General features: G+C 37.3%; 1 protein-coding gene across 3 annotated transcripts; it reads left to right on the forward strand.

Moving 5' to 3' along the window:
- Window positions 1–24,800, forward strand: CHEK1 (checkpoint kinase 1). Of its 3 annotated transcripts, none has more exons than XM_082629296.1 (13): window positions 1–53; window positions 819–903; window positions 2,468–2,691; window positions 3,894–3,958; window positions 4,051–4,120; window positions 7,881–8,069; window positions 8,727–8,831; window positions 11,235–11,330; window positions 15,702–15,810; window positions 15,999–16,176; window positions 16,544–16,675; window positions 22,644–22,745; window positions 23,951–24,800. In XM_082629296.1, the coding sequence occupies exons 2-13, from the start codon at window positions 839–841 to the stop codon at window positions 24,044–24,046; spliced, it is 1,431 nt and encodes a 476-aa protein (XP_082485422.1). In that variant the 5' UTR covers window positions 1–53; window positions 819–838; the 3' UTR covers window positions 24,047–24,800. The 3 variants fall into 3 exon arrangements, with proteins under 3 accessions (XP_082485422.1, XP_082485421.1, XP_082485423.1); XM_082629295.1 differs by lacking the exon at window positions 1–53 and adding an exon at window positions 63–282; XM_082629297.1 differs by lacking the exon at window positions 1–53 and adding an exon at window positions 411–553.
- The last annotated feature ends 519 nt before the right edge of the window (window positions 24,801–25,319 follow it).

The raw sequence follows: 25,319 nt of genomic DNA on the forward strand, positions 1-25,319 counted from the left end.
GCGGGAAAAGCCCTGCATTTGGATTCCTGTGGTGGCGGGCGAAGGACGGCCTGGTGAGGAAGGGCGGCCGGTAGAGGGGGGAAAAGCGCCTGGAGCCGGCGTTCGGGGGCTACATGATTTAGGAGGGGCACGGCGAGAGAAAGTTCTCATCGCCGAGCCTAGAGGATCGGAGAGACTCCTGCGGAGGGGCGGTTTCGGAGGGTGGAGGAGTGGGGTGTCAGGCGGATCCCGTTGTACGGGGACTGGAGAGAAGACTTCCTCTGCTGGCCGAGAGCACCCGAGGTTGGGCCCCAACCGTCCGCGTGTCACCCAGCCCTTCCTTCCGCTTCTTGGGACAGTTTGGCTCCGCCCCGGGCTCCTCCTGGCCTTGGGGACGGGGCGGGGGTGGGAACTGGGAGTGAGCGGGTCGGGAGGAGCGGCTGCGGTCCTCGTAGCGATTATTTCCTCCTCTACTAGCCCGCATCCCCTTACTCTAGCCCGACGCTTCACCTCTCACCCCCTTCCCCAGTCCCCCACCGTAAAGCACTGGTCCCCCAACTCCTCCGCGCCACTGGTACGTTTCCTCGGCCGCCTGGAAGGCGGCGTTTCAGGCTTCGGTTTGCGTGGGAACGGGGCTTGTGAGTTACCGACGAAATGCCAGAGTTTAGAATACTTGCTTGTGCTTTAAAGACTTGGGTAAAATATGGATGAGGTGTAAGGGGAAACCAGGAGCTGTGATTCACCTTTAAGAATCACGGCAAGAGGCGGAGCTCAGTGGCTTTACAGATGACTGAAGCGTGTCCTCAACCACCGTCTTTTCTGGGTTCCTGCTTTTACAGCCGCGGGACTTAGTGGAGTCATGGCAGTGCCCTTTGTGGAAGACTGGGACTTGGTGCAAACCCTGGGAGAAGGTGCCTATGGAGAGTGAGTTTGAGTCCTTTTACCCTGACTTCACACTTGCTTTAGTTTTCTGTCTATTGTCTCCTTTGAGTACAAGTTGGTTGTTTTGGAGAACAGATCTTTGCATTTGAAATCTAAAACTTTGGGGAACTGAAGCTACACAATCTTTTGTAAGGGTTAATTTTTTTCTTCCTTTTAACAACAAAACAAAAACATTCTCTTCCTAAAGAGCTAGAGGAGACTTCTGAAGTCAGTTTCTCCTCCCACATACTCCTTCCTGGGGTTCAAACATAGTGGTTAAATGAGCAAATGAACAGACTAGAGTCACGTTACTGGTCATTGTTTTGTGTTCTTAGGCAGGCTTCTTAATGTCCTTGTGTGCCTTTGTAAAATGGCATATCCCACAGGTACTTAGAACAGTTACTGTAGACACATATAGCATCGGATTAATAAATGCTAGGTAATGTTATTACAATTAAATGAATAGAGCAAGAATGAAATCTTGCCGTTTGGGACATCATGGATGGACCTGGAGGGTATTATGCTAAGTTTAAATACGTCAGACAGAGAAAGACAAACACTGTATGATTTCACTTAATAGGTTGAATCTACAAAAGTAAACAAATGAACAAACAACAGAGAGACACAGAGTTAGATACAGAGAACAAACAGGTAGTTGCCAGAGGGGAGGATGGTACTGGGGAGGAGAGAAATACCTGTTGTACAAACTTCCAGTTGCAAAATAAATGAGTCTCCGGTATGAAATGTACAGTGTGGGGAGTATAGTCAAGAACTATGTAATATCTTTGTATGGTGACATATCCTAACTAGACTTATCGTGGTCATTTTGAAATGTATAGAAATATCGAGTCACTATGTTGTAACAGGAACTAACATAGTGTTGTAGGTCAATTATGCTTCGAAAACAAACAAACAAACTCATAGAAAAAGAGATCAGATTTATGGTTACCAGAAGCAGGGTGTGGGGGAGCAGAAGTTGGATGAAGGCAGTCCAAAGGTACAAACTTCCAGTTAAAAGATAAATAAGTACTAGGGATGTAATGTACAACATGATAAATATAATTATCACTGCTGTATGTTATATATGAAAGTTAAAAGAGTGAATACTAAGAGTTCTCATCACAAGGGAAAATATGTATTTTTTCGATTTTTAAAATTTTGTATCTATATGAAATGATGGTTGTTCACTAAACTTGTGATAATCGTTTCAGTGCTTTATGTCAACTATAGCTCAGTAAAAGTGGAAGAAAAACAAGTTAAATGAATAGAGCATGTGTATATGTGATGTGGCCTAGAATTGCTATTATCCCATTTTAGTTTATTAAGAATTTATTAAATGACTTGGATGTACAGCATAATGACTTCTTTGGAACACTAGCTATCGTACTTCACATTTCAGAAAGGAGTAGTATCTGTTGAGAACATGGCAGAAACCATTCCCATGGTTTCTCCCAGGTGGAGAAACCAATAAAATAGTTCTGGATGAGTTATGTTTAACCTTTTGAAGTTTTAAAAGAAATATAATTCAAATGTCTGGGATATTATAACTCTTCCTTTTTCTTTTTAGAGTTCAACTTGCTGTGAATAGAAGAACTGAAGAAGCAGTTGCAGTGAAGATTGTGGACATGAAGCGTGCCATAGACTGTCCAGAAAATATTAAGAAAGAGATTTGTATCAATAAAATGTTAAATCATGAGAATGTAGTGAAATTCTATGGTCACAGGAGAGAAGGCAATATCCAGTATCTATTTCTGGAGTACTGTAGTGGGGGAGAACTTTTTGATAGAATAGGTATGGAAAAGATTGAAGATAATTCTTATGCTAAATAAGTTTTTAAATTTGTTTTTTAATTTTGGGACTGCTGCTTGTTCATTGTCCATTCAGACTTGCTTATGCAATAGTGAAATTGGAGTAAATTTTCTTGTTTTTGCAACTTATGTAAACACTGAATACATATGTAGAGTCATCAAAGAAACTATTTTCCCAAGTTGTATAAGTGATTTGGGTTGGGATTGCTATTTTGTAGAGTTTAAGAATGATGAACTGTGGTCTCATGGTGAAGTATTGTAAGTGTGATGTATTGTATGCATATGCAGAAAAAGTTTTTTTTCTTTGTAGACATTCTAGTCTCATGAAATCATTGCATACATTTACAGATCCAAAATAATAGCCAGTTGTTACATAAGTGAAATTGAGCATTTTCTACGATTGCTTTATATATATTAAGTAAATTCTGTGCTTGCTACTTAAATGTTCTGTGTAGATTCAAAGTCTTGATATTAAAGAACACTAAGAAGTACATAAAATATATTCTGTGGATCTAAATTTATTATTTAGAGCTATTGTATTAGCAGTTAAAAATTGATTATTAGAATCTTCAGTATCTATCTCAGAAAAGAGTTGAGAATAAAAGAAATCAAAAGTTAATGAGGGAGATAAAAATATAAAAAGATAACTGACAATAGAACCTTTCTTAATAAAACTGTATTTCCTGAAGGAACTTCACAGGAATTCATGGTTTTGTAGTAGTGCGAGAAACTATATGAAGTTTAAATTTGTTGTTAAGTATTTAGTGAAATCAACTTAGATTTGTGTAGGCTTCCACTTTGGCAATTACATTTCGGGAGTGGAAAAAATATTGGCAGAGCATTTAGAAGAAATTAGGGGAGAATTTGAAAGATATCAAATAAATCATGGTTAGTATAAGTAGGGGCTTTCAAGGTATGGCTTGCATTCTTGATTTGGGTGATAGTTTGTTATTGCTCTGTACTCTTCCCATGATGTTAATTTATTTTTGCCACTTAACACATGGGGAAATGTGAGTTATTAAGTACTGTATGTACTAGTGGACTCCAGAATCTTTTCATTGTTAGCATTAGATTCTCTTTGCTAAAGTACAATCACAAATGTTTAACTTTAGAATTAGGAGACTGTGTGGTTGATGACTGATTATATTTACCTGGTGAACTAACTTTCATAATTAATTCTTATAGAGCCAGACATAGGCATGCCTGAACAAGATGCTCAGAGGTTCTTCCATCAACTCATGGCAGGGGTGGTAGGTACAGTTGTCTCTAACTTTTACTTAAAATTTGTCTTAGTGAAGTAAGTTACCCTATTCTGGTATGCTTTCCTCTGCTTCTCTTTTAGGTTTATCTGCATGGTATTGGAATAACTCACAGGGATATTAAGCCAGAAAATCTCCTATTGGATGAAAGGGGTAAGTTTAGCATTTTGTCGCTGCTACCTAATCATTTTAGTACAGCCATACAAAGGCAGGATCAAGGCTTTCCATTACTGAAATTTCAGGGCAAAAAATATGAAATTGAAATACCCTGGACCTTAGCCTTGACGTATTTGTTCTTTTTAATTTATGACTTGGATAAAGATGCAGGGCTTTTAGTTATATTTTATGGATGTCATAAAAACTGAGAGGGATGGATAGTGTTAGTGTTAGCTTATAGAATCAGGATCAAAAAAAGGTGACAAATATCCACTGCCTATGAGGCAGTGATTTTTGTCTGTTTTGTTTAATGTGTTAGAATAGTGCCTGGCAAATAGTAGGTTTTCAAAAATGTTTATTAGATGAATGAATTTAGCAGACCAGAGAGGTGGGTCAGATTTAACACATACTGGATTGTTACTCAATTCAGTATTTGGATTGAAAAAAACTAACGAAATAAGTACAGTTTAATGGCATGTCTTTGGCAGCAAAGAAGGTTTAAAAAGACTTACTAGGCAGCAGACTTCATATTAGTCACCCGTGTAATTTGATCATTGGAAAATTAAGGTGATAAGGTGAGAATGAGGAAGGCAGAAGTCCAGCACTTCTCTGGAAGGCCACAGCGGGAATGATAGGTGTTTGGGGCAGTACTGTGAAAGGCATGTAGACTACTGAAGTACTTTTATAGGTAAGTGGCCAGAATGATGAAAGGGCTAGAAACTATGTAAAATAAGGCATAATTGAGGAACTCAGGGGAAATTTGCTAATTGTTAAATACAGTTCTTCACAGTATGTGGGTGAAAACTATGTGGAGGCAATTTGGATTAGTACAAGGATGACCCTCATTAATGGATCTGCCCAAAAACTTAATAGGTTGCTTTGTTGTAGGTTTTTTTTTTAATTTAATTAATTTATTTTTGGCTGCATTGGGTCTCCATTGCTGAGCACGGGCTCTCTCTAGTTGCGGCGAGCGGGGGCTATTCTTCGTTGTGGTGCATGGGCTTCTCATTGCGGTGGCTTCTCTTGTTGCGGAGCATGGGCTCTAGGCACGTGGGCTTCAGTAGTTGTGGCACGTGGGCTCAGCAGTTGTGGCTCACAGGCTCTAGAGCTCAGGTTCAGTAATTGTGGCGCACGGGCTTAGTTGCTCCGCAGCATGTGGGATCTTCCTGGACCAGGGATCAAACTCATGTCCCCCGAATTGGCAGACGGATTCTTGATCACTGCACCACCAGGGAAGTCCCTGTAGTAGGTTTTTAACAGGAGATTCAAACACTGGATTATTAATTATCAGGGATATTGTAAAGGGAATTTAAACATTGCTTGGCTGGTTGGACCAAAGTACTTTTCACATCTTGTCCAACCCTGAGGTTTAGTGTTTCTGGCATTATCGTGCCCCATCATAAGTACCAGTGTATGTTCTTATCAGCCTTGTTCTACCTCTTTCTGAACTCTATAATTGACCTTCCTACAAGGGGATAAATTAAGCCAGCTTATATAAATAATGGAGATGTGAGTATGTAATATCTGGAATGTGAAAACTTTGTTCCCAAACTAAAAATACTGTTTTTTTTCTCTTTATAAAGATAAAAGTAATCATGAAATAAGATCAAAAGTATAAAAAAGAAAGTAAAAAATCACCAGAAATTCACCAGTCAGTTATAACCAGTGTTAATATTTTGGTTAATATCTTTTAGGTATCTTTTTATTAACCCATCTACTAACCTAGCTACTTAAGACCCTTCTTTGGTTATTTAGCCTTCTGCAAGTTGTTCCATAAAGTATGTAGCAAAAGTTTAGATATTCAAAAAATTTGGTGTATTGGGAAAAGGAACTGTAGAATGGTCTGTTGATGAATCCCAAGAAATGAGAGCACAAGCTGGGAGACTTCCCTTTGCTTCTATTTTTCATTCTGTGTCCATTACTTTTTGAATACTAATAGCGTTGATGGTATTATAATCAATTCTTCCCATTCCTCATATACAAATTAAGTCCTTTTTTTATTAAATAGGTTTCAAGCTACATAAAATCTTCTAGAAAGGAAGGATTGCAGTTAGGGAAGGGAAGGATTTATAGGAGGTTTCAAAGGAAATAGAGTGTACTTAAACTAGGTGTTAGGTGAGTGGATGTTGATTATAATTATTTTTCATATCTTGCATATTATATAAATAATCTTTTGTTTCTATTCAATAATATTTTTAAAAAAAGAAATAGAACATTATCAATATAGTTGAAGTCCTCCTCTGTATTCCTTCCAAATGTGTGCCCCTTTCTTTTTCTCAGAAGTAACCACACTCCTCAATTTAAAATTTATTATATACAGTTCTCTAAGGATTATGTCACAGACATAGTGAAACAACAGACTCTAAGGAGTACTGTGGTCATCCATTAGTATTTTCAGTGATTACTGCTTATAGGTAACTTGGAACTCTTAATCTCAGTGATTTGTCAAGATTGTGTCATATATAGCTGTTAAAAGGATAATTAGAGTAGCTACCTCCCAAGTCATAGAAGTAAACATTAGTGGCTTACATATTATATTGGGTGGATGTAATTGATCTTTAAAGAATCAGTCCCCTGTTTTGGGACATTTAAGTTGTTTCTAGCTTTAAAAAATATAAGGCAGTGATGACTATTCTATAAATTAACGCACAGGCCAATATAAAAATTAGGTCATGTTATAATGAATATTTGTTATGGCACTTGCCGTTTTTTCCATTTATACTTGATTCCATGTCAGTACATATAGATATACCTTGTGTTTTTTTGTTTGTTTTTTGTTACCTACATAATCTCATTGTACATGTGTACTATAAGATTTAATCATTTCTTTATTGATGGACATTTAGGTTATTTACAAACAGTATTATTATGGTATGGATATCCTTATGTTTGTGAATTTGTGGAAGTATTTTTGTGGGTATGGTCCTAGAAGTGGGGATTCCTAGTTCAGAGAGCATGATTATTTCAAATTTTGGCATCTTTTGCCAGATTGCTTTCTAAAAAGTTTGTACCAGTTGATACCTGATAATAGGGGAGTCTCCCCTATCTCTGAAGACTAGGTTAGATTCCCTTTCTGTAAGATCTTGTAATGTTCTATATTTTCGTAACCTCGACAGCAGTTGTTATTGTTAGTCTTCAGTAATTTATCTACCTACATGGCTAGCACAGTGTCACTCAGTTACGGTAGATATTCACTAAGTGTAGTTAAGGTGAAAGTTCTGCTGACAGCTTGTGTGTGCTGAAGATGGGAAGTTAGAGTGGAAATGTGCTCTTCTGGTTTGTTTTCTGTACAGAGTTTGTCCTCATTTTCTAAACTTAGCCACCTTGACAAGATGTTCTGGTGGTTTGTGGGTCTTTAGTTTCGGTCCAGCCAGCTGGGTTTGTCCGCTGCTGGAAAAGTTGTGCCTAGTATGCTATTGATGTCTCCCTCCTGCCCTCTGCACAACCCGATGAGGGCATGGCTCTCTTTTTAGTGTTTAAGTCTGGAGTGCTCTTTTCTAGAAGGCCCTTTTGACTCCAGGATCTTTCTTTAATCTGGTCCATACTGTTTGTGTATTGACAATATTTGTCTTATGTTAATAGAAGCCATGAGGCCTTTTTCTAGTTTTAACTATATGATGATGTCTTTAATTTCTTCTTTTTTAAAATTTCTTATTGGTCATAACACCAGTGGTTTTCCAATACAACTCAACTCCTTTAAGTATATCTATTTACAAAACATTTTTAACCAGTGCCATCCTCTTTTCCTTTGGTTTAGATAACCTCAAAATCTCTGACTTTGGCTTGGCAACAGTGTTTCGGCATAATAATCGTGAACGTTTATTGAACAAGATGTGTGGTACTTTACCGTATGTTGCTCCAGAACTTCTAAAGAGAAAAGAATTTCATGCAGAACCAGTTGATGTTTGGTCCTGTGGAATAGTACTTACTGCAATGTTGGCTGGAGGTAAGAGCTTTTTATTTATTTATTTTTCTGCATAATTTTTTTCATCTTTATTGGAGTATTATAATTGCTTTGCAATGTTGTGTATGTTTCTGCTGTACAACAAAGTGAATCAGCTATATGTATCCATATATCCCCATATCCCCTCCCTCTTGAGCCTTCCTCCCACCCTCCCTATCCCACCGCTCTAGGTCGTCACAAAGCTGATCTCCCTGTGCTATGCAGCAGCTTTGAGTTTTTTAATCATGATAAAATTCCTGTCCTTAGGAAAGCCAGGTTTCTTATACCAAAATAAATGAAATGAATCAAGGGGATCCATATTTATGTGATAGTATTTTAATATTAACTTATTTATAACTAAGTTGGAACTTTTAATCCCAAAGGTTTTTAAAAATGAAATATGTATAGCTATTAAATGAAATATCACAGTAGCTCTCTCTTTTAAAATTCATGTGAATACTTTTGGAAAAGAGTAAGGCAGGAAGTGGACTATCTATCTTAGAAGTGCCTCTAAAATTTCTTAGAGTTGGCATTCTTAGTTTGGAAACCATACTGAATTAATTTGGAGGAAACTTACTGGATTTATGTCATTGATTATTTTCCCTTAAAATTGTATAGTGATTTGAACACTCAGAAAACTGGGACTTGTTTCTTTTTTAGAATTGCCGTGGGACCAGCCTAGTGATAGTTGTCAGGAATATTGTGATTGGAAAGAAAAAAAAACATACCTCAACCCTTGGAAAAAAATCGATTCTGCTCCTCTAGGTAACTGGGTTATTTTGATGTAAAGTACTGATTTCTTGGATAATGAAGCCTAGTGCTGTTTGAATTTTTTTCTTACATTTTTTTCTTTTTAACTTTTAAATCATTATGTAAATAATCCATGATCTTTATAGATGAAGTAGAAGAAGAATAAATTAAAAAATTGTAAAATCCAACCCTATAATCCCAGCACTCAGGAATAGCTTTTTTTTTTTTTAACATCTTTATTGGAGTATAATTGCTTTACAATGGTGTGTTAGTTTCTGCTTTATAACAAAGTGAATCAGTTATACATATACATATGTTCCCATATCTCTTCCCTCTTGCGTCTCCCTCCCTCCCACGAAATAGCTTCTTTTAATGTTTTGATATGTGCTTCTATATTTTGTAGTAAAAACTATGTGTTTGTTATATATGTATGTTATTTATAAGTATGTGTGTTTTCACAAAAAATGACATCCCACTATACATGTTATTTTGTAACCAGTTTTTTTGTGTGTGTTAATGCTTTGTGAACATTTTTTCATGACTATAATTGTAGGTCTACCTCACTGTTTTTAAAGACTGTGATGGTATTCTGCTATATGGACATGGCTTACTATACTTATCCAGTTCACCTTTTTAGAGATTCAGGATTTTTTCTAATTTTTCACTGCTGTGAAAGAGATATGATGATCATCCATATAACTTAATCTTTGCACTTACCTTTAAATTATTTAATTAAAGTAAAACCCCAGAAGTGGAATTGCAGGGTCAAAGATGTATACAGTTTTTAATTATTATTGTTTACTTTGCCAAATTGTTTTCCGGAAAGTTTGTACCATTTCATCACAGTCTAACTAGTTTACATTTAAACTTTTTTTTTTGGCCATGCTGTGAGGGATGAAGGATCTTAGTTCCCTGACCAGGGATGGAACCCGTGCCCCCTGCAGTGGAAGCACGGAGTCTTAACCACTGGACCGCCAAGAAATTCCCTTAAACTTTTTTTTTTTTGACTAATCTAATAGGCCTACATATAATAAATGTATTCTGTTTTTTATTTTTATTTTAAATTTAGTACCAATGAAGTTTTATATTCGTTGTATATTTATTAGCTTTTAGTCTATTTTTGTGAACGTGTCTATTTTGCTCATTTTTGGTAGGAAGTTTTCTTTTTACTTTATATGAGGTTTTTGAAAAACATTAATGTCATTAGATCTTTACATTTGTTAAAAATATTTTTGATAATTTGTCATGTATTTTTATTTTGTTTATGCTATTTTGACATGCAGAAGTTTTATATATATTTTTTAAACTTAACCTTTTTTTAAAGTAGTTATTTATTTATTTACTTACTTATTTAGGCTGCACTGGGTCTTAGTTGCGGCATGCGGGCTTCTTAGTTGTGGCATGTGAACTCTTAGTTGTGGCATGCATGCGAGATCTCGTTCCCTGACCGGGGATCAAACCTGGGTTCCCTGTGTTGGGAGCATGGAGTCTTACCCACTGGACCACGAGGGAAGTCCCCAGAAGTTTTATATTTTTATTTATTTAAATCTAGTACCTGTCCTTTGTAGTTTCTGACTATATCATCATGTTTGAAAAGGTCTTTTCTACCCTCAGCATTAGAAAAAAATTACCCATGTTTTCATTTATGTTTTTAAGGCTTTATTTTTTTCACTTAAATCTTTGGTCCATTAGAAAATTATTTTGGTGTTGGGAGATGAATGAATTCTTTATCAATATAATTAAGGTACCTTAGGATGATGGTTGCTTTTATTATTGTCTCTTAAAAAGTTATTGGAGGGACTTCCCTGGTGGTCCAGTGGCTAAGACTCTGTGCTCTCAATGCAGGGGGCCTGGGTTTGATCCCTGGTCAGGGAACTAGATCCCACATGCATGCTGCAACTAAGAGTTCACATGCCGCAACTAAAGATCCCGCATGCGGCAGCGAAGATCCCATGTGCCACAACTAAGACCCAGAGCAGCCAAATAAATAAATAAATAAATAAAATTTTAAAAGTTTTGAAAAGTAAATTTCCCTTATAAAATTGTGTGAATGAGGACTTAATATGACATATTGGAACAGTGAAGTTTGGTATTGAAAATGGATAAGAGGGTTTTTTTTGCTATCTTTGTATAAATATCATCAAGTGAAGAGAAACATTTCCACCTACCTCTTGTTCTATTTATTTGCAAACAACTGAGAGTCAGCTCTGGGAAGAATATTCAAAGATATAGACAGTAGCAAAGAATGACTGCATGAAATTAAAGCAAAAATTCAGTAGCTTTATTCTCTCTCCTCCCCAGAAATAATATTTGGACACAAGGAAAGCAATAGAGGATGTGTGTTCTACAGCACAAGCTGTAGGCTTTTCTAACCTATTTGAGTCTTTTATAAATGTTGTCTTAATGTTTTGTTTTCAGCTCTGCTGCATAAAATCCTAGTTGAGAATCCATCAGTAAGGATTACCATCCCAGACATCAAAAAAGATAGATGGTACAACAAACCACTCAAGAAAGGTAATATCCTTAAAATACAAGCATTTTTTTTTCTGTGAAAAAAAGGTACTTGTAAAGTCAGTATAAGTCAACAACACAAAGGAGCTATGGTCTCTGTCCTCATGAAGATTATAATGTCTAGTACAAAAACCAGAAATAGAAAAAATAATTTTAAGCTCATTAATAATTATAAAGTGGAAAGTCAGGGTAGTACAGCTAAGAATTTGACCAAGTCTTAAGTGACAAAGAACACTTACCTTGCTGAGGAAATCACGTTAAACCTAAGATTTGAAGATGAAAAGGGAGCTAGCCAGAAGAGTAGTAGCAAGATGAGTGGCAGATTCTGAACATGGAAGCGGCATCTGGGATGTCTTGGAGGTTAGAAAGTGGTGCCTTTGAGGAGCTGGCGAGAAGGCCAGTATGGCACGGACCATGTCTGGCTTGTTCATCATTGCATCACCTGTGCTTAGCATGGTGTGTGGTCCATCAAAGGCATTCAGTAGATGTTTGCTGAGAAAGCAAGTGAGTGGAGAAGGGGGACAGGGAGAGAGGTTTGAGATGAGGTTGGAGAGGTAGATAGCAACCAAACCGTGGAAGACCTTGCAAGCCACGTTAAGGATCTTGGGCTTTAACCGAAGGCTGTTGGTAAAACCTTTTGAGAGACTTTAAGCAAGGAGATGACATGCTACTTTTTTTCACTGTTTTTGATCCTAGATGTGAGAAGATGGTAGGCTGGACTAGGTTAGTGATAGCGGGATTGGAAAGAAGAAGTTGATTCCAGAGAAATTTAAGAACTAGAATTGATAGTACTGGTGACTGTTTATATGTGGAAAATGAAGGAGAGTGAGGAGTCAAAGTATGTCTCCTTTCTGGTTTGAACAGCTGTGTAAACGGTGAAACCATTTACTTGGATGTAACTCAAAAGGAAAAACAGATTTGCAGGGAAATTTTATTTGATTTTGGACATTTTATTTGAATTTGAGAAGTTAAGTAAAACTGTCTCATAGGAGTGTGTGTGTGTGTGCGTGTGTGCACGCGCGCATGTGCGTGCTTGTGTACATGCATGTGTGTAACTCAGGAAACAGGGCTAAGCTGGAGATGTTGATTTAGGTGCTTTCTGTAAATAGATGGTGATTTAAACTGTGGTAGTAGATTAAATTGAGTATATGAAATCTTAAGGAATGCCAGTGTTTAAGTGATGGGTGGAGGCCTGAGAAACAGAAAAGTAGCCAGAGAGGTGGGACGTCAGAAGAATGTGGAGTAAATTTGTCCTGTGGATTCCATGATATGGCAGTTATTCAAGATCTTGGCAGGAACAGTTTTGGTGGAGAGTTAAGAATAAACTCTAGGGCTTCCCTGGTGGCGCAGTGGTTGAGAGTCCGCCTGCTGATGCAGGGGACACGGGTTCATGCCCTGGTCCGGGAAGATCCCACGTGCCGCGGAGCGGCTGGGCCCGTGAGCCATGGCTGCTGAGCCTGCGCTCCGCAACGGGAGAGGCCACAGCAGTGAGAGGCCCGTGTACCGCAAAAAAAAAAAAAAAAAAAAAAAAAAGAATAAACTCTATTGTACAGGGATTCTAGTGTAAAAGAGAGTTAAGCAGAGTGTAGACAGCTCAGTATAGAAGTTTGGCTGAGAGAACAATAGCTAGAGATGAATGAGGAATTTTTAACTCTTCCCTGAATGTTTCTTTTACCTTTCACCTTATTCTAATTGAAATCCAGCTCTCCCCTAAGGACATTGCTTCTTCTCAGGTGGTAGGTGTTTTCTTTCCTGCACCCTCATACCCTTGATCTGGGAGTGGAGCAGGCACCCTCCTTGTTCTTTCTTCACATTCCTCTGCCCTTCATTTTGAATCCTATTATCAGACTCTACCACCCACTATTCCCTCGTAATAATCACCTTCTGAACCTCAAATTAAAATTCCTGCCACATTGTCACTCTCTCCAACACAGCTCTTGACGTAATTTTTGTCATGGTTCTTGGTAATTTAAATATTCATTTAGATGGTCCTTCCACTGTCATCACCTCACATTTCCTTGACTTTCTCTCCTCTAGCGATCTTGTCTTCAAGCATCCTGCTTGGACCACCAGTATATTTTTTTCTGGTTTCCTCCCTCTAGTACCCTGACTCCAGCAACACTTTGACCCCACCTGGACTTGCAGTCCATCAATTCTACTACCTTTTCACTATCTTTTATCTGCCCCCTTCTCGGTCCCAAGTTCCATCCTCACTATTTTAAATCCCAAGGTTAGTCACTGTAATGACTTCTTTACATTTATCTTCAACTTCCTTGCCCATTCTCTCTTTTTTTAAAAAATTTATTTATTTTATTGATTTATTTTTGGCTGTGTTGGGTCTTTGTTGCTGCGCACGGGCTTTCTCTAGTTGCAGCGAGTGGAGGCCACTCTTCATTGAGGTGCGCAGGCTTCTCATTGCAGCGGCTTCTCTTGTTGTGGAGCATGGGCTCTAGGCGCATGGGCTTCAGTAATTGTGGCACGTGGGCTTAGCAGTTGTGGCTTGTGGGCTCTAGAGCACAGGTTCAGTAGTTGTGGCGCATGGGCTTAGTTGCTTTGCAGCACATGGGATCTTCCCAGACCAGGGCTTGAACCTGTGTCCCCTGCATTGGCAGATGGATTCTTTTTTTTTTTTTTGCGGTACGCAGGCCTCTCACTGCTGTGGCCTCTCCTGTTGCGGAGCACAGGCTCCGGACGCGCAGGCTCACAGGCCTAGCCGCTCTGCGGCATGTGGGATCTTCCTGGACCGGGGCACGAACCCGTGTCCCCTGCATCGGCAGGCAGACTCTCAACCACTGCGCCACCAGGGAAGTCCATTGCCCATTCTCTCTTCATCATACTTACTGAGCAAGTCTGCGTAACCTAAGTTTAAGCCTGTTTTGTACCCACTCTACACTTATACCTCCACAGCTGATTGCAGCTGGAGAAAAATATGCAGCACTGTCTGCTTTAAATTCAAGATCACTGATCTCAAGTGGGCCCTTAATCCTTCCAGGCAATCATAATGCATTTCCCCACTTCTTTCACAATACTACTATCCTAAATCACATTTTTATACCTTTCATTTTCTCTTCAACTTCTAATACCTCCTTCTCCATCCTCACTCTCAGTTGGTGGCAATACTTCCTATTTCGCTGGGAAATAGAAGCAGTAACAAAGGAATTCTCACAAACTCCTACCACCATCTCTACCCACCTGATTAACTGCCTCTGTGCTCGTATACTCTGCTTTCTCCTGTTGCTCTGGGTAAATTGCTCCAGATATAAACCAGCCCTTTCTCTTGTGCACTAGACGCAGTTCTCTTTTGCTTACTCAGTCTAGCAATTCTTCTCTGTTTCTGCTTCGTTATTAACTCTTCCCTCTTTACTGGATCTTTCTTATCAGCATAAGAACATGCTGTTTCTCCCATCTTACTGCCTGATAACATAGTAGGCTTAATAAAATATTTGAATGAATAGATTAATAAATAAAAAGGTTGTTTAAACTTAAGCATGTTTAAATGGTTTGGGGGTAGATCCAGTTGAGAGGAAGAGGCTCAAAGTCTAAGAGAGAGGGAATAAAAGAGTATCAAGGTCCCTGAGGAGAAAGGAGGGTATGGGCTCAACTACAAGTAGAGGGATGGACATTTGATGGGAGAATGGAAGGGGAGAGGATGGGTAGGAATGCAAGTAAGTTAGCAGATTTGGTAGTGGCAAGTTGAGGGAGTTTCCAGTGACTTTATTTTCTTTGTGAAATGGGAGATGGTGTCATATGCTAAGTAATGAGGTCCCGAAGGGTGGTCTTGGTTAATCTGTCAGGAGTATAGAAGTTTTGAAAGAATCATTGTGGAAAGGGAGAGGAAACTGACTAGAGAAATGTAGGACTAACTGTCTGGGTTGAGGATCCAGCTGAGGGTAGTAGCCATGAATTTATAGTAGCATCATATTCTATATAATGATTATTTTAGGTAAAGCTTTTCTAGAGGAGCAAAGAAGATTGGGTAGAGCAGATTCATAATGTTCATTGTCATCATCACAAATTATTTTTTATTTTAAAAAGTTTTGATGCCTTAGCTGCGTCTCTCAGTCTTCATCGAACATTGTTCTGTTACTATAAATGGTACCATTAAAATTATGGCCTGCACTTGGAACATACTTACAGGTCAGGATTTATGAAATGTGTAGTTTGTACAATTTGGCAAGTGAGTCCTACTAAGTTCCTAACGGCTACGTTTCTCATAAAATCATGTAGGAAGAGCCACTATTTGTCGTATAAGTATTTTGTGTTAAATAAATGAATTTAGATATGGTTTTACTTCTTCAAGTTGACAGCTGGGTTAATTAAAAAATATCTGCATAGAAAACTTGAAAGCGTTTTTATTTATGTTTTCTTTTTTAGGGGCAAAGAGGCCCCGAGTCACTTCAGGTGGTGTATCAGAGTCTCCTGGTGGATTCTCTAAACATATTCAATCGAATTTGGACTTCTCTCCAGTAAACAGTGCTTCTAGGTAAGACTGATTAATAAAAGATCAAGTAGTTGTTGGATATAATAGTCCCCATGAAAAATAATACATGTATATATTGTTTTCTTATGGTGAATATAATGTTTTTCAGTGTGAGAATGGTAATGTGATATAAGAAAGGCCTGATGAATTTTATTTAAAGATATACTTTTCTCCATATCTTAATGCTGCAGTGAAGAAAATGTGAAGTACTCCAGTTCTCAGCCAGAACCACGGACAGGTCTTTCCTTATGGGACACCAGCCCTTCATACATTGATAAACTGGTACAAGGGATCAGTTTTTCCCAGCCCACATGTCCTGATCATATGCTTCTGAATAGTCAGTTGCTTGGCACCCCAGGATCCTCACAGGTAAGGTTTTTCAAATAAATAATGGCAGCCCTTTATTTTTTATTGTCTTAAAGTCTTTTTTTTTCTTTTAATATATAAATCTAAGAAATATAATATTAAAACTTGATACAGATTTTTTTTTGTTTGTTTTTTTGGCCACATCATGGCACATGGGATCTTAATTCCCTGACCAGGGATAAAACCCATGCCCCCTGCAGTGGAAGCATGGGGTCCTAACCACTGGACCAGGAGGGAATTCCTAGGGGAGACTCTGATGTATAAGAATCTTAAGTCAGAGAAAAAAATTTTCAGACCAAATAGCTATGATATAACTGCTTTTGGTGATAAATCTGATGATTTATTCAGCTTTCCTCTATTTGACATGTAGAACCCCTGGCAGCGCTTGGTCAAAAGAATGACACGATTTTTTACCAAATTGGATGCTGACAAATCTTATCAATGCCTGAAAGAGACTTGTGAGAAACTGGGCTATCAGTGGAAGAAAAGTTGTATGAATCAGGTATGTTTCATTGATTTTTGTTATATTTTTTTCCTGAAGAAAAATTTAAATATTTGAATAAAAAACTATCATTGTCAGTATATTTTAAAAATATAAAGTAATTAGTTTAACTTGAAAAAGAAACAGTTGAAACTGAAGAAATTTAAGTAAAATGTTCTTTATCTTAAGAAATAATATTTCTTAAAAGACTTCTGTAAGGTTATTAAAGACACTAAGAGACTCAAGTCATTTTCTTTAAAACTATGTACTATACTTAAATTGTAACAGTTAACAATCAGCTCCCTTCTATGAAAGATGTATCCATGAACAATCCCACATTTCCTCCATCTCCCTGCTCCCATCTACCAATTTTTGTTGTTTATGTTATTATAGTATTTTTATAACATTGACATTCTAACCTGTCTTCAGGCTTTTCATAAATCTTAATATCATGAAAAACAAAGAGAGGAATATTTTGTATTAAAGGAGACCAAAGAGGCCTGATAAATAATGCCATGCATGATCTTTCACTAGATTGTGGATTTAAAGAAAAAAAGCTATAAAGGATGTTATTGGAACAGTTGGGGAAATTTGAATATGGGTTTTATGTTAGATAATGTTTTTGAATCAGTGTCAGATTTTTGGTGTGATGATAATATTGTGGTTTGTAGGAGAATGTCTTTGCAGGAGGCACATGGTGAAGTGTGTGCCGTTGATAACTTAGTTTAAAAGCTAAAAAAAAAAAGACAATCACATAAAAAAAGTAAACATGCTGTCTAGGTTGATAAGGTCAATAAAGGGTTTGTGGTTATTTATTGCACAATTCTTCCAGTTTTTCTGTAGATTTGTAAGCTTTCAAAATTAAAAGTTAGGGGAAAATATTATAGTGCAGAAATCTGAGGCCAGCCTGATTTTCCTCTCACTTGTATAGATAATTCACTCTTTTTTTTTTTAGGTAGATTTATTGAGATAAAACTCATATACTATAAAAAATTATCACTTTAACCATTTTAAAGTGTACAATTTAGTAGTTTTAAGTATATTCACAAGATTATGCAACTATCACCATTTAAATATAGAACCTTCCACTGCCCCCCAAATAAACTCCATACCAATTGGCAGTCATTCCTCATACCTTCCTCCCTGGCAACCACTAATATACTTTCTGTGAACTACCTATTCTGGACATTTCATATAAATGGAATTGTACAGTATGTGACCCTTTGCGTTTGTCTTCTTTTACTTAACATAATATTTTCAAGGTTAGTTCACGTTGTAGCATTTATTAATACTTTATTCCTTTCAATGGGTGAATGATAGTCCATCGTGTGGATAGACTACATTTTGTTTATCCATTTATCCATTGATGGACATCTGGGATGTGTCTACTTTTTGGCTGAACTTTTCTCCTTTGTTAATAAGGTATATTACATTAATTGATTTTTGTATTTTGAGCCATCTTGCATTCCTGGGATAAATCCCACTTGATCATGGTGCATAATTCTTTTAGTGAGTTCGATAGATTCAGTTTGCTAGTATTTGTTGAAAGTTTTTTTGTGTTCATAAGGGATTTGATCTGTAGTTTTCTTGTGATGTCTGGCTTTTGTATCAGGGAAATACTGACCTCGTAGCACAAGTTAGGAAGTATTCCCTTCTCTTCTATTTTTTGGAGAATTTAAGAAGGATTGATATTAATTCTTCAGAGGTTTGGTAGAATTCCCAGTGAAGCTATCTGGTCCTGGGCTTTCCTTTGTTGGAAATTTTTTGATTGCTGACTCAATGTATTTACTTGTTATAGATCTATTTCCTCTTGAGTCATTTGTGGGAGTTTGTGGGTTTCTAGGAGTTTGTCCGTTTCATCTTGGTTATCCAATTTGTTGGCATACCATTTTTTGTAGTATTATAGTCCTTTTAGATTCTGTAAAGTTTGTAGTAACATCCTACTTTTATTCCTGATTTTAGTAATTTGAATCTTTTTTTTCTTTTTTTTTTGGTCAGTCTGCTAAAGGTTTGCCAATTTATCTCTCTCTTCTCCTTACTATGTTTATCATTTCCTTCTTTTGGATTTACCTTGCTCTTTTTTTTCCTAGTTTTTTAAGGTGGAAGGCTAAGTTGTTGATTGGATATCATTCTTTTTTAGTGTAAGTGCTTATAGGTATAAATGTATGTCTGGGCACTGCTTTTGCTGCTTCCCATAAGTTTTGATGTTTTCAGTTTTTTTCATATCAAAGTATTTTCTAATTTCCCTTGTGATTTCCTTTTTGGTTATTTAGGTATGCCATTTCATTTCCACATATTTGTGAATTTTTCAAAATTCTTTCTGTTGTTGGTTTCTAATTGCATTCCAGTGTGGTCAGAGAAGATATTTAGTATTATTTTAATTATCTAAAATGTACTGAGACTTGTTTTGTTGCCTAACATATTGTCTCTACTGGAGAATGTTCCAGGTGTGATTGAGAAGAATGTAGATTCTGTTGTTGTTGGGTGAGGTGTTCTGGGCATATTTGTTAGGTCTAGTTGCATTATAGTGTTGTTCATGTCTTTTATTTCTTTGTTTTTCTTTTTTTTAAATTTATTTATTTTTGGCTGTGTTGGGTCTTCGTTGCTGCGCGCAGGCTTTCCCCAGCTGTGGCGAGTGGGGGCTACTCTTTGTTGAAGTGCGCAGGATTCTCATTGTGGTGGCTTCTCTTTTGTGGAGCACGGGCTCTAGGCATGTGGGCTTCAGTAGTTGTGGCATGCGGGTTCAGTAGTTGTGGCTTGTAGGCTCTAGAGCGCAGGCTCAGTAGTTGTGGCGCATGGGCTTAGCTGCTCCGTGGCATGTGGGATCTTCCAAGACCAGGGCTTGAACCCATGTCCCCTGCATTGGCAGGCAGATTCTTAACCACTGCACCACCAGGAAAGCCCTATTTCTTTGTTTATCTTTGTCTAATTTTTATATCCATTATTGAGAGTGGAATGTTGTACTCTTCAGCTGTTATTGCTGAATTCTATTTCTTACTTTAACCCTGTTAGTTTTTGCCTCATAAATTTTGGAGTTTGGATTCTAGATAAATATATGATTATAATTGCTATATCTTCTTGATCATCTTAACATTATATAATGTCCTTATTTGTCTCTTGCAAAAATTTTTGTTACAGTCTTTTGGTAGATGTTAGTATAGCCACTTTAGTTCTGTTTTGATTATAGTTTGCATTGTGTACCCAACAACATGGATTTATAATTATTGCCTTATGTGGCTGTCTTTTTAAATCAGGTAGGGAAAAAATAGGTGTTACAAACAACAAAACTGATTATTATTGTCATTTGTATTTACCTATGTAAATTACCTTTACCAATATTTTTTATTTCTCCATGTGGATTTGAGTTGCTATCTAGCATTCTTTCATTTCAGCCTGAAGGACTTCCTTTACTCTTTCTTTTTTGGGCAGGTCTGGTAGTTTCAAACTCTATCAAACTTTAATTATGAATGTCTTCATTTCTTCATTTATGATGGATAGTTTTGCCAGATACGGACTTCTTGACAGTTTTTTCCTTTTAGCTCTTTGTGTCATTCCACTGCCTTCTGGCTTCCGTGGTTTCTGATGAGAAATCAGCTGTTAATATTATTGAGGATCTCTGTACATGATGTGTCACTTTCTCTTGCTGCTTTCAAGATTCTCTCATTGTCACTGTCTTTCAACAGTTTGAATATGATGTATCTTGGTGTGGATCTCTTTCATTTTATCCTAGTTGAAGTTCATTCAGCTTCCTGGATGGGATTGTTTTTCATCAAATTTGGGAAGTTTTTGGCCATTATTTTTTCAAATGTTTATTCTGCCCCATTCTCTCCTCTCTCTCTGAGACTTACATTGTGCATATTCTGATACACTTGATGATGTCCCACAGGTCTCTTAGACTCTGTTCATTTTTCTTCATTCTTCTTTCTGTTCTTTAGGAACAGTCTCTACTGACTTCTTTTTTCCTCTGTGGGGGCCATATTTTCTCATTTTTCTGTATGCTTTATCCTTTTTTATTGAAAATTGGACATTTTGAATATTATAATGTGACAACCCTGGAAATAGATTTTCCCCTCTTCCCAGGGTTTGTTATCATTGACAATTGATGTAGTTTTTGACTGTTTAGTGATGTTTCTGATCAAATATTATAGTGTCTGTCTTCTTTGTTGTGTGTGATCTCTGAAATCTTTGTTCTGTTAGCTCAATGGTCAGCTAATGATTAAACATTAAATTCCTGGAACCAAAAGCTAGTTTTTGCAGAGGGGTTCTGTGTGCGTATTGGGGCATGCCATCAATACCCAGCCAGGCAGTTTACAGCTCTGCGTTAGCCTTCACTTCCTGCTTGTGTGGTGCCCCATGGTCAGCCAGAGGCAGAGCTTAGAGCCTTCTCAGACCTTTCTTGAGCATGTACAGTGCCCTGGGCATAAGTATAGGCTTTACAGTCCCAGGAATATGTGAGAGATTTTTGGAACTCTTATCCCTCAAAAACATCTCACTCCTAAACCTTTCCTTTCAGCCTTTTTAGGTAATCTGTTTGTTCCAACTCTTCTGCATTACCCCAGTAAGCAAGGGTTAAAGCATTTGCCTGTAGGTACTTTTGACAGATGCTCCCCAGGTGGCAACTTTAACACAAGTCCTGTGTAGTTAGGCAGGCAAAATAAAGACAAGTGTGTTGAGCAGATCTTCCAGGAAGGTAGAACAGCTTAAGACAGTTTATGAATGAGGTTTATTCTTGCATTTGTACCTCAACCTGGAATGTGGATGGTTATTTTCAAGGCTACTACTGAGCTGAGGAGTGGAAGTTGGGAATAAGGTAGTTACAGTGTGAGAAAGCTCATCTGTTTTATATGAGTGCCCCTGTGTTGCTGCAAGCTTTTTGTTAGTTTTCAGTGTTCTGAAAAAGTTGATTCTAACAGTTTTTGCCAGATTTTTCATGGCTTTTGTGGAGTTAATGGGCTTTTGAAGTTTCCTAATCTGCCATTTTTACCAACATTACTCCTCAATTAATTCTTTCTGCCTGAATCTTTGGAGAATTTTCTTTGTCTTTGAAATTTAATAACCTACTTCAGATGCGCTGAGTGTCTTGTGTTTTCCCAGAACGTAATGTTGTTCCAGTGTTGCACTGTTGTGGTACACCTGTTTCTTTAATAGTCATTTCTTGAAGTTAGAATTATTAAAAATGTTGTTGTAATTTGGGCTGGGCTCAGCTAGGCAAATCTGCTGATCTTGCTTGGGCTCATTCATCCAGCTGGAGTTGATGGCTTTTCTGTGGTCCAGGACAGCCTCATCCACGTTTGGGGTCTTGGTGCTGGCTGTTGGCTGGGCCTTTCTTTCCATGTCACTCTTCTAGCCTGAGCTTCTAAAACACTGAAAGTGGAAGTTGAAAGGCCTATCAAGACCTTCACCGTCTTCTGGTTGCTGCTGTAGCTTTTTACCCACAAATCTGGCCTCTCTTTTTCTTTATGTTTTAATAATCTTGTTTTTCCTCTCAGTCCGTTTTTATTCTCTCTCTCTCTCTTTTTCTTTTCTTTTTTTTTTTTTTTTTTTCATTTTTTGGCCATGCTGCATGGCACGTGGGATCTTAGTTCCCCGACCAGGGAACAAACCCAAACCACACTCCCTGCACTGGAAGCATGGAGTTTTAACCACTGGACCACCAGGGAAGTCCCCCGTTTTTATTCTCTTCAATTGTTTCTTCTTTCGGTTGTATCTTGGTAAAATACTAAATTTATTTTGTTGCTAAGAGTTCACATAGACTCAGTCCCCGATAACGGAGCTGCGTCCTGTTTACAGGTCGTTCTTGTTGGACACACACATACCCATTGGGAGAGGAAAGTCCTAGAAGGAGTGGGATTTTCAGCTGGCACAGCTCCTATTATAAAAGCACCTCTCAAATTTTTATCCCAGTAGTATCACTGAACTAAGATTATAGTTTTTATTTAGAGTATTTTCTGCCCACACATCTGGTTTGACCTTATTTTTATTGTCTTAGGTTACTGTATCAACAACTGATAGAAGAAACAATAAACTCATTTTCAAAGTGAATTTGGTAGAAATGGATGAGAAGATCTTGGTCGACTTCCGGCTTTCTAAGGTATGTAGAATAGAACACTTTTTAAAAGAAAAAGCTTTGTTTTGCTATTTTTAAAGAAGTATTACATGTTCATTTTAGAAATTTTAAAAACACAAAAAAGTATAAAGAAGATAAGAATCAACTAATTTTATCATCCAAAGAGAACACAGGTTTATTTTTGATATTGTATTACAATAACCTTACTATTACTTATAATATATCCTCCATGGAATTACTCTTATGTGTAGATTTTTTTTAAATGGCATTATATTTATAAATATATGGTAACTGGTTTTTTAAATTTAATATTATGAACATCTGTTCTTGTCATTAGCTATTCTAAAACAGTTTTTTCAAATGACATTTTCCTTATTATAAAAATTTTTGTTTTTTGTAGAATGTGTAAATAAATAACAAATAAAAAAATAAAAATAGTCCTAAATTACTTTTGTCCTTAAAATAATTACCCTTAATATTTTGTAACATTCTAAGCTTTTTCTTCATAAAAATTATGATTTGTCCAAATGTTTGCACATTATAATTAATGAACCTTTATCTGTTTGTTACAAGCTACTCTATAATTAATACTCATATACATGGAGTTTTGTTCACATTTCTGATTCTTTCTTTAGAAATTATTGGTTCTGAGGTTACAGTTTTAAAGCCCTTGACGTATAAGACCAAAGTAACATTTTCTCTGTTTACCGAAAGATTGTGTGTGGCTCTAAATGAGGTTGGAGGAGTTGGTCACATTCTTTATGTTGGAGATTTGCTGCAGTGCTATTGTCCAGATGCTTGGTATGGAATAAATTAAGATCCTAGTGTAGAGAAACCCTTCTCATAACTGAATCACTGGCTCTGTTGTGGCAAGACTTAAAGCATAGTCGTGTAGCTTATTTTTACTTTATAAACGCCTAGTGCCTATGAAAAACAATGACATAGGTCCAGAGATACCAACCCTTGAAATGGACAGTATGCCATTGTTTCTGCTCTCTGGGCCCAGGGTGGTGGGAGCAGTGATGGGCCCAAAGTCAAGTCAGAATTATTTATGTAGCCATTTCTTCTACCAAGATATTTTGTATTCGTAAGAGGGCCGGAAGATAACTGTAGCTGGACATATCCATGGATGTTTGTCTCTACTTACCCCTAAAGAAAGTTTGATTTTATGGCATAGTCTCTTTTTCTTGTTTTTTTGACATTAGTTTTGGATATTATTCCTAATATAGGGTGATGGATTGGAATTCAAGAGACACTTCCTGAAGATTAAAGGGAAGCTGAGTGATGTTGTGAGCAGCCAGAAGGTTTGGCTTCCTGCTACATGATAGATCCACTGGCTCTGGGATTCCTGGTGAATATAGTGCTGCTATGTGGACATTATTCTTCCTAGAGAAGATTATCCTATTCTGCAAACTGCAAACAGTAGTCCCTGAAGAGTTATCTTCCCTCTAGCCAAACAATTTCCAATTCTTTTTGTATGTTCTTCATACAAATAATACCTATATCTTAATTGTAAGTAAAACTTTGGAGAAGGGATAGATAGAATTCACTAGATATTTCTTCATCTGCATTTAATGTCTGAATTTGAGACCCACCTGGTGGAAACCAAGCTCTGGGGATATGTGAGCTTACCAGCTTTTATACCAACATAATGAAAAATGATATTCTTGTCCCATTTTTACCAAAACCTTGGGTTTCATCCAAAAAGTACATATTTCCTCCACTTTGACTTAATTACATGGATGAATTAGTAAAAACAACCTTGTGATTTTGGGACAGTAGATTTATCAGTCTGTGAAGTGAAGCCAGCTTCAAAAAATATATCCCCAAAATTTGTACTTATATTTTTAAAAGGGCCTGACCAGGTGTATAAACCTGGTTTTGAATTATAATTATTAATTAAAATTGCAAGTAGATATGTTTTTTCTGGTGTAGGTAATAATATATATGATTGGTCTTTCAAGTAGAAGTTGAGCATAACCTCTAGTGCTTAACTACCTTTACTCAAAATTACTGTTGCACATTTTAAATATTTTTCTATATTATTTTCTACTTTCACATCTATATTTTAATTCTTTATTACAGAAATAAATTCTATTTTGAAAATGAATAACTAACTCTGTGAACTTATTGGTGACTAAGCTTCTAGGTGATAAGGCATGAAAGAAGTGGGGGAAGATGTAAGGAAGCTATAATGGACATAGATCTGATTCCTGGCTTTTTTTTTTTTTTTTTTTTGCGGTACGCGGGCCTCTCACTGTTGTGCCCTCTCCCGTTGTGGAGCACAGGCTCCGGACGCACAGGCCCAGCGGCCATGGCTCACGGGCCCAGCTGCTCCGCGGCATGTGGGATCCTTCCAGACCGGGGCACGAACTTGTGTCCCCTGCATCGGTAGCCGGACTCCCAACCACTGTGCCACCAGGGAAGCCCTCCTGGCTTTTTTTTTACCTATTAGTTTTAGTAAGACCTTGTTCTTTCAATAAAATTTATATTAATTTTTGAATGTTAGATTGGGACCCAGTATTCTCTTTTCCTGGTAACTTATAAAAATTAGTCACTTATCTTAGTCTGAAGCCAAGAACAGGGAATTCCCTGGTG

Source organism: Mesoplodon mirus (genome assembly GCF_964341445.2).
Source record: "Mesoplodon mirus genome assembly, chromosome: 7".
In the NCBI taxonomy this organism is placed as follows: Eukaryota; Metazoa; Chordata; class Mammalia; order Artiodactyla; family Ziphiidae; genus Mesoplodon; species Mesoplodon mirus.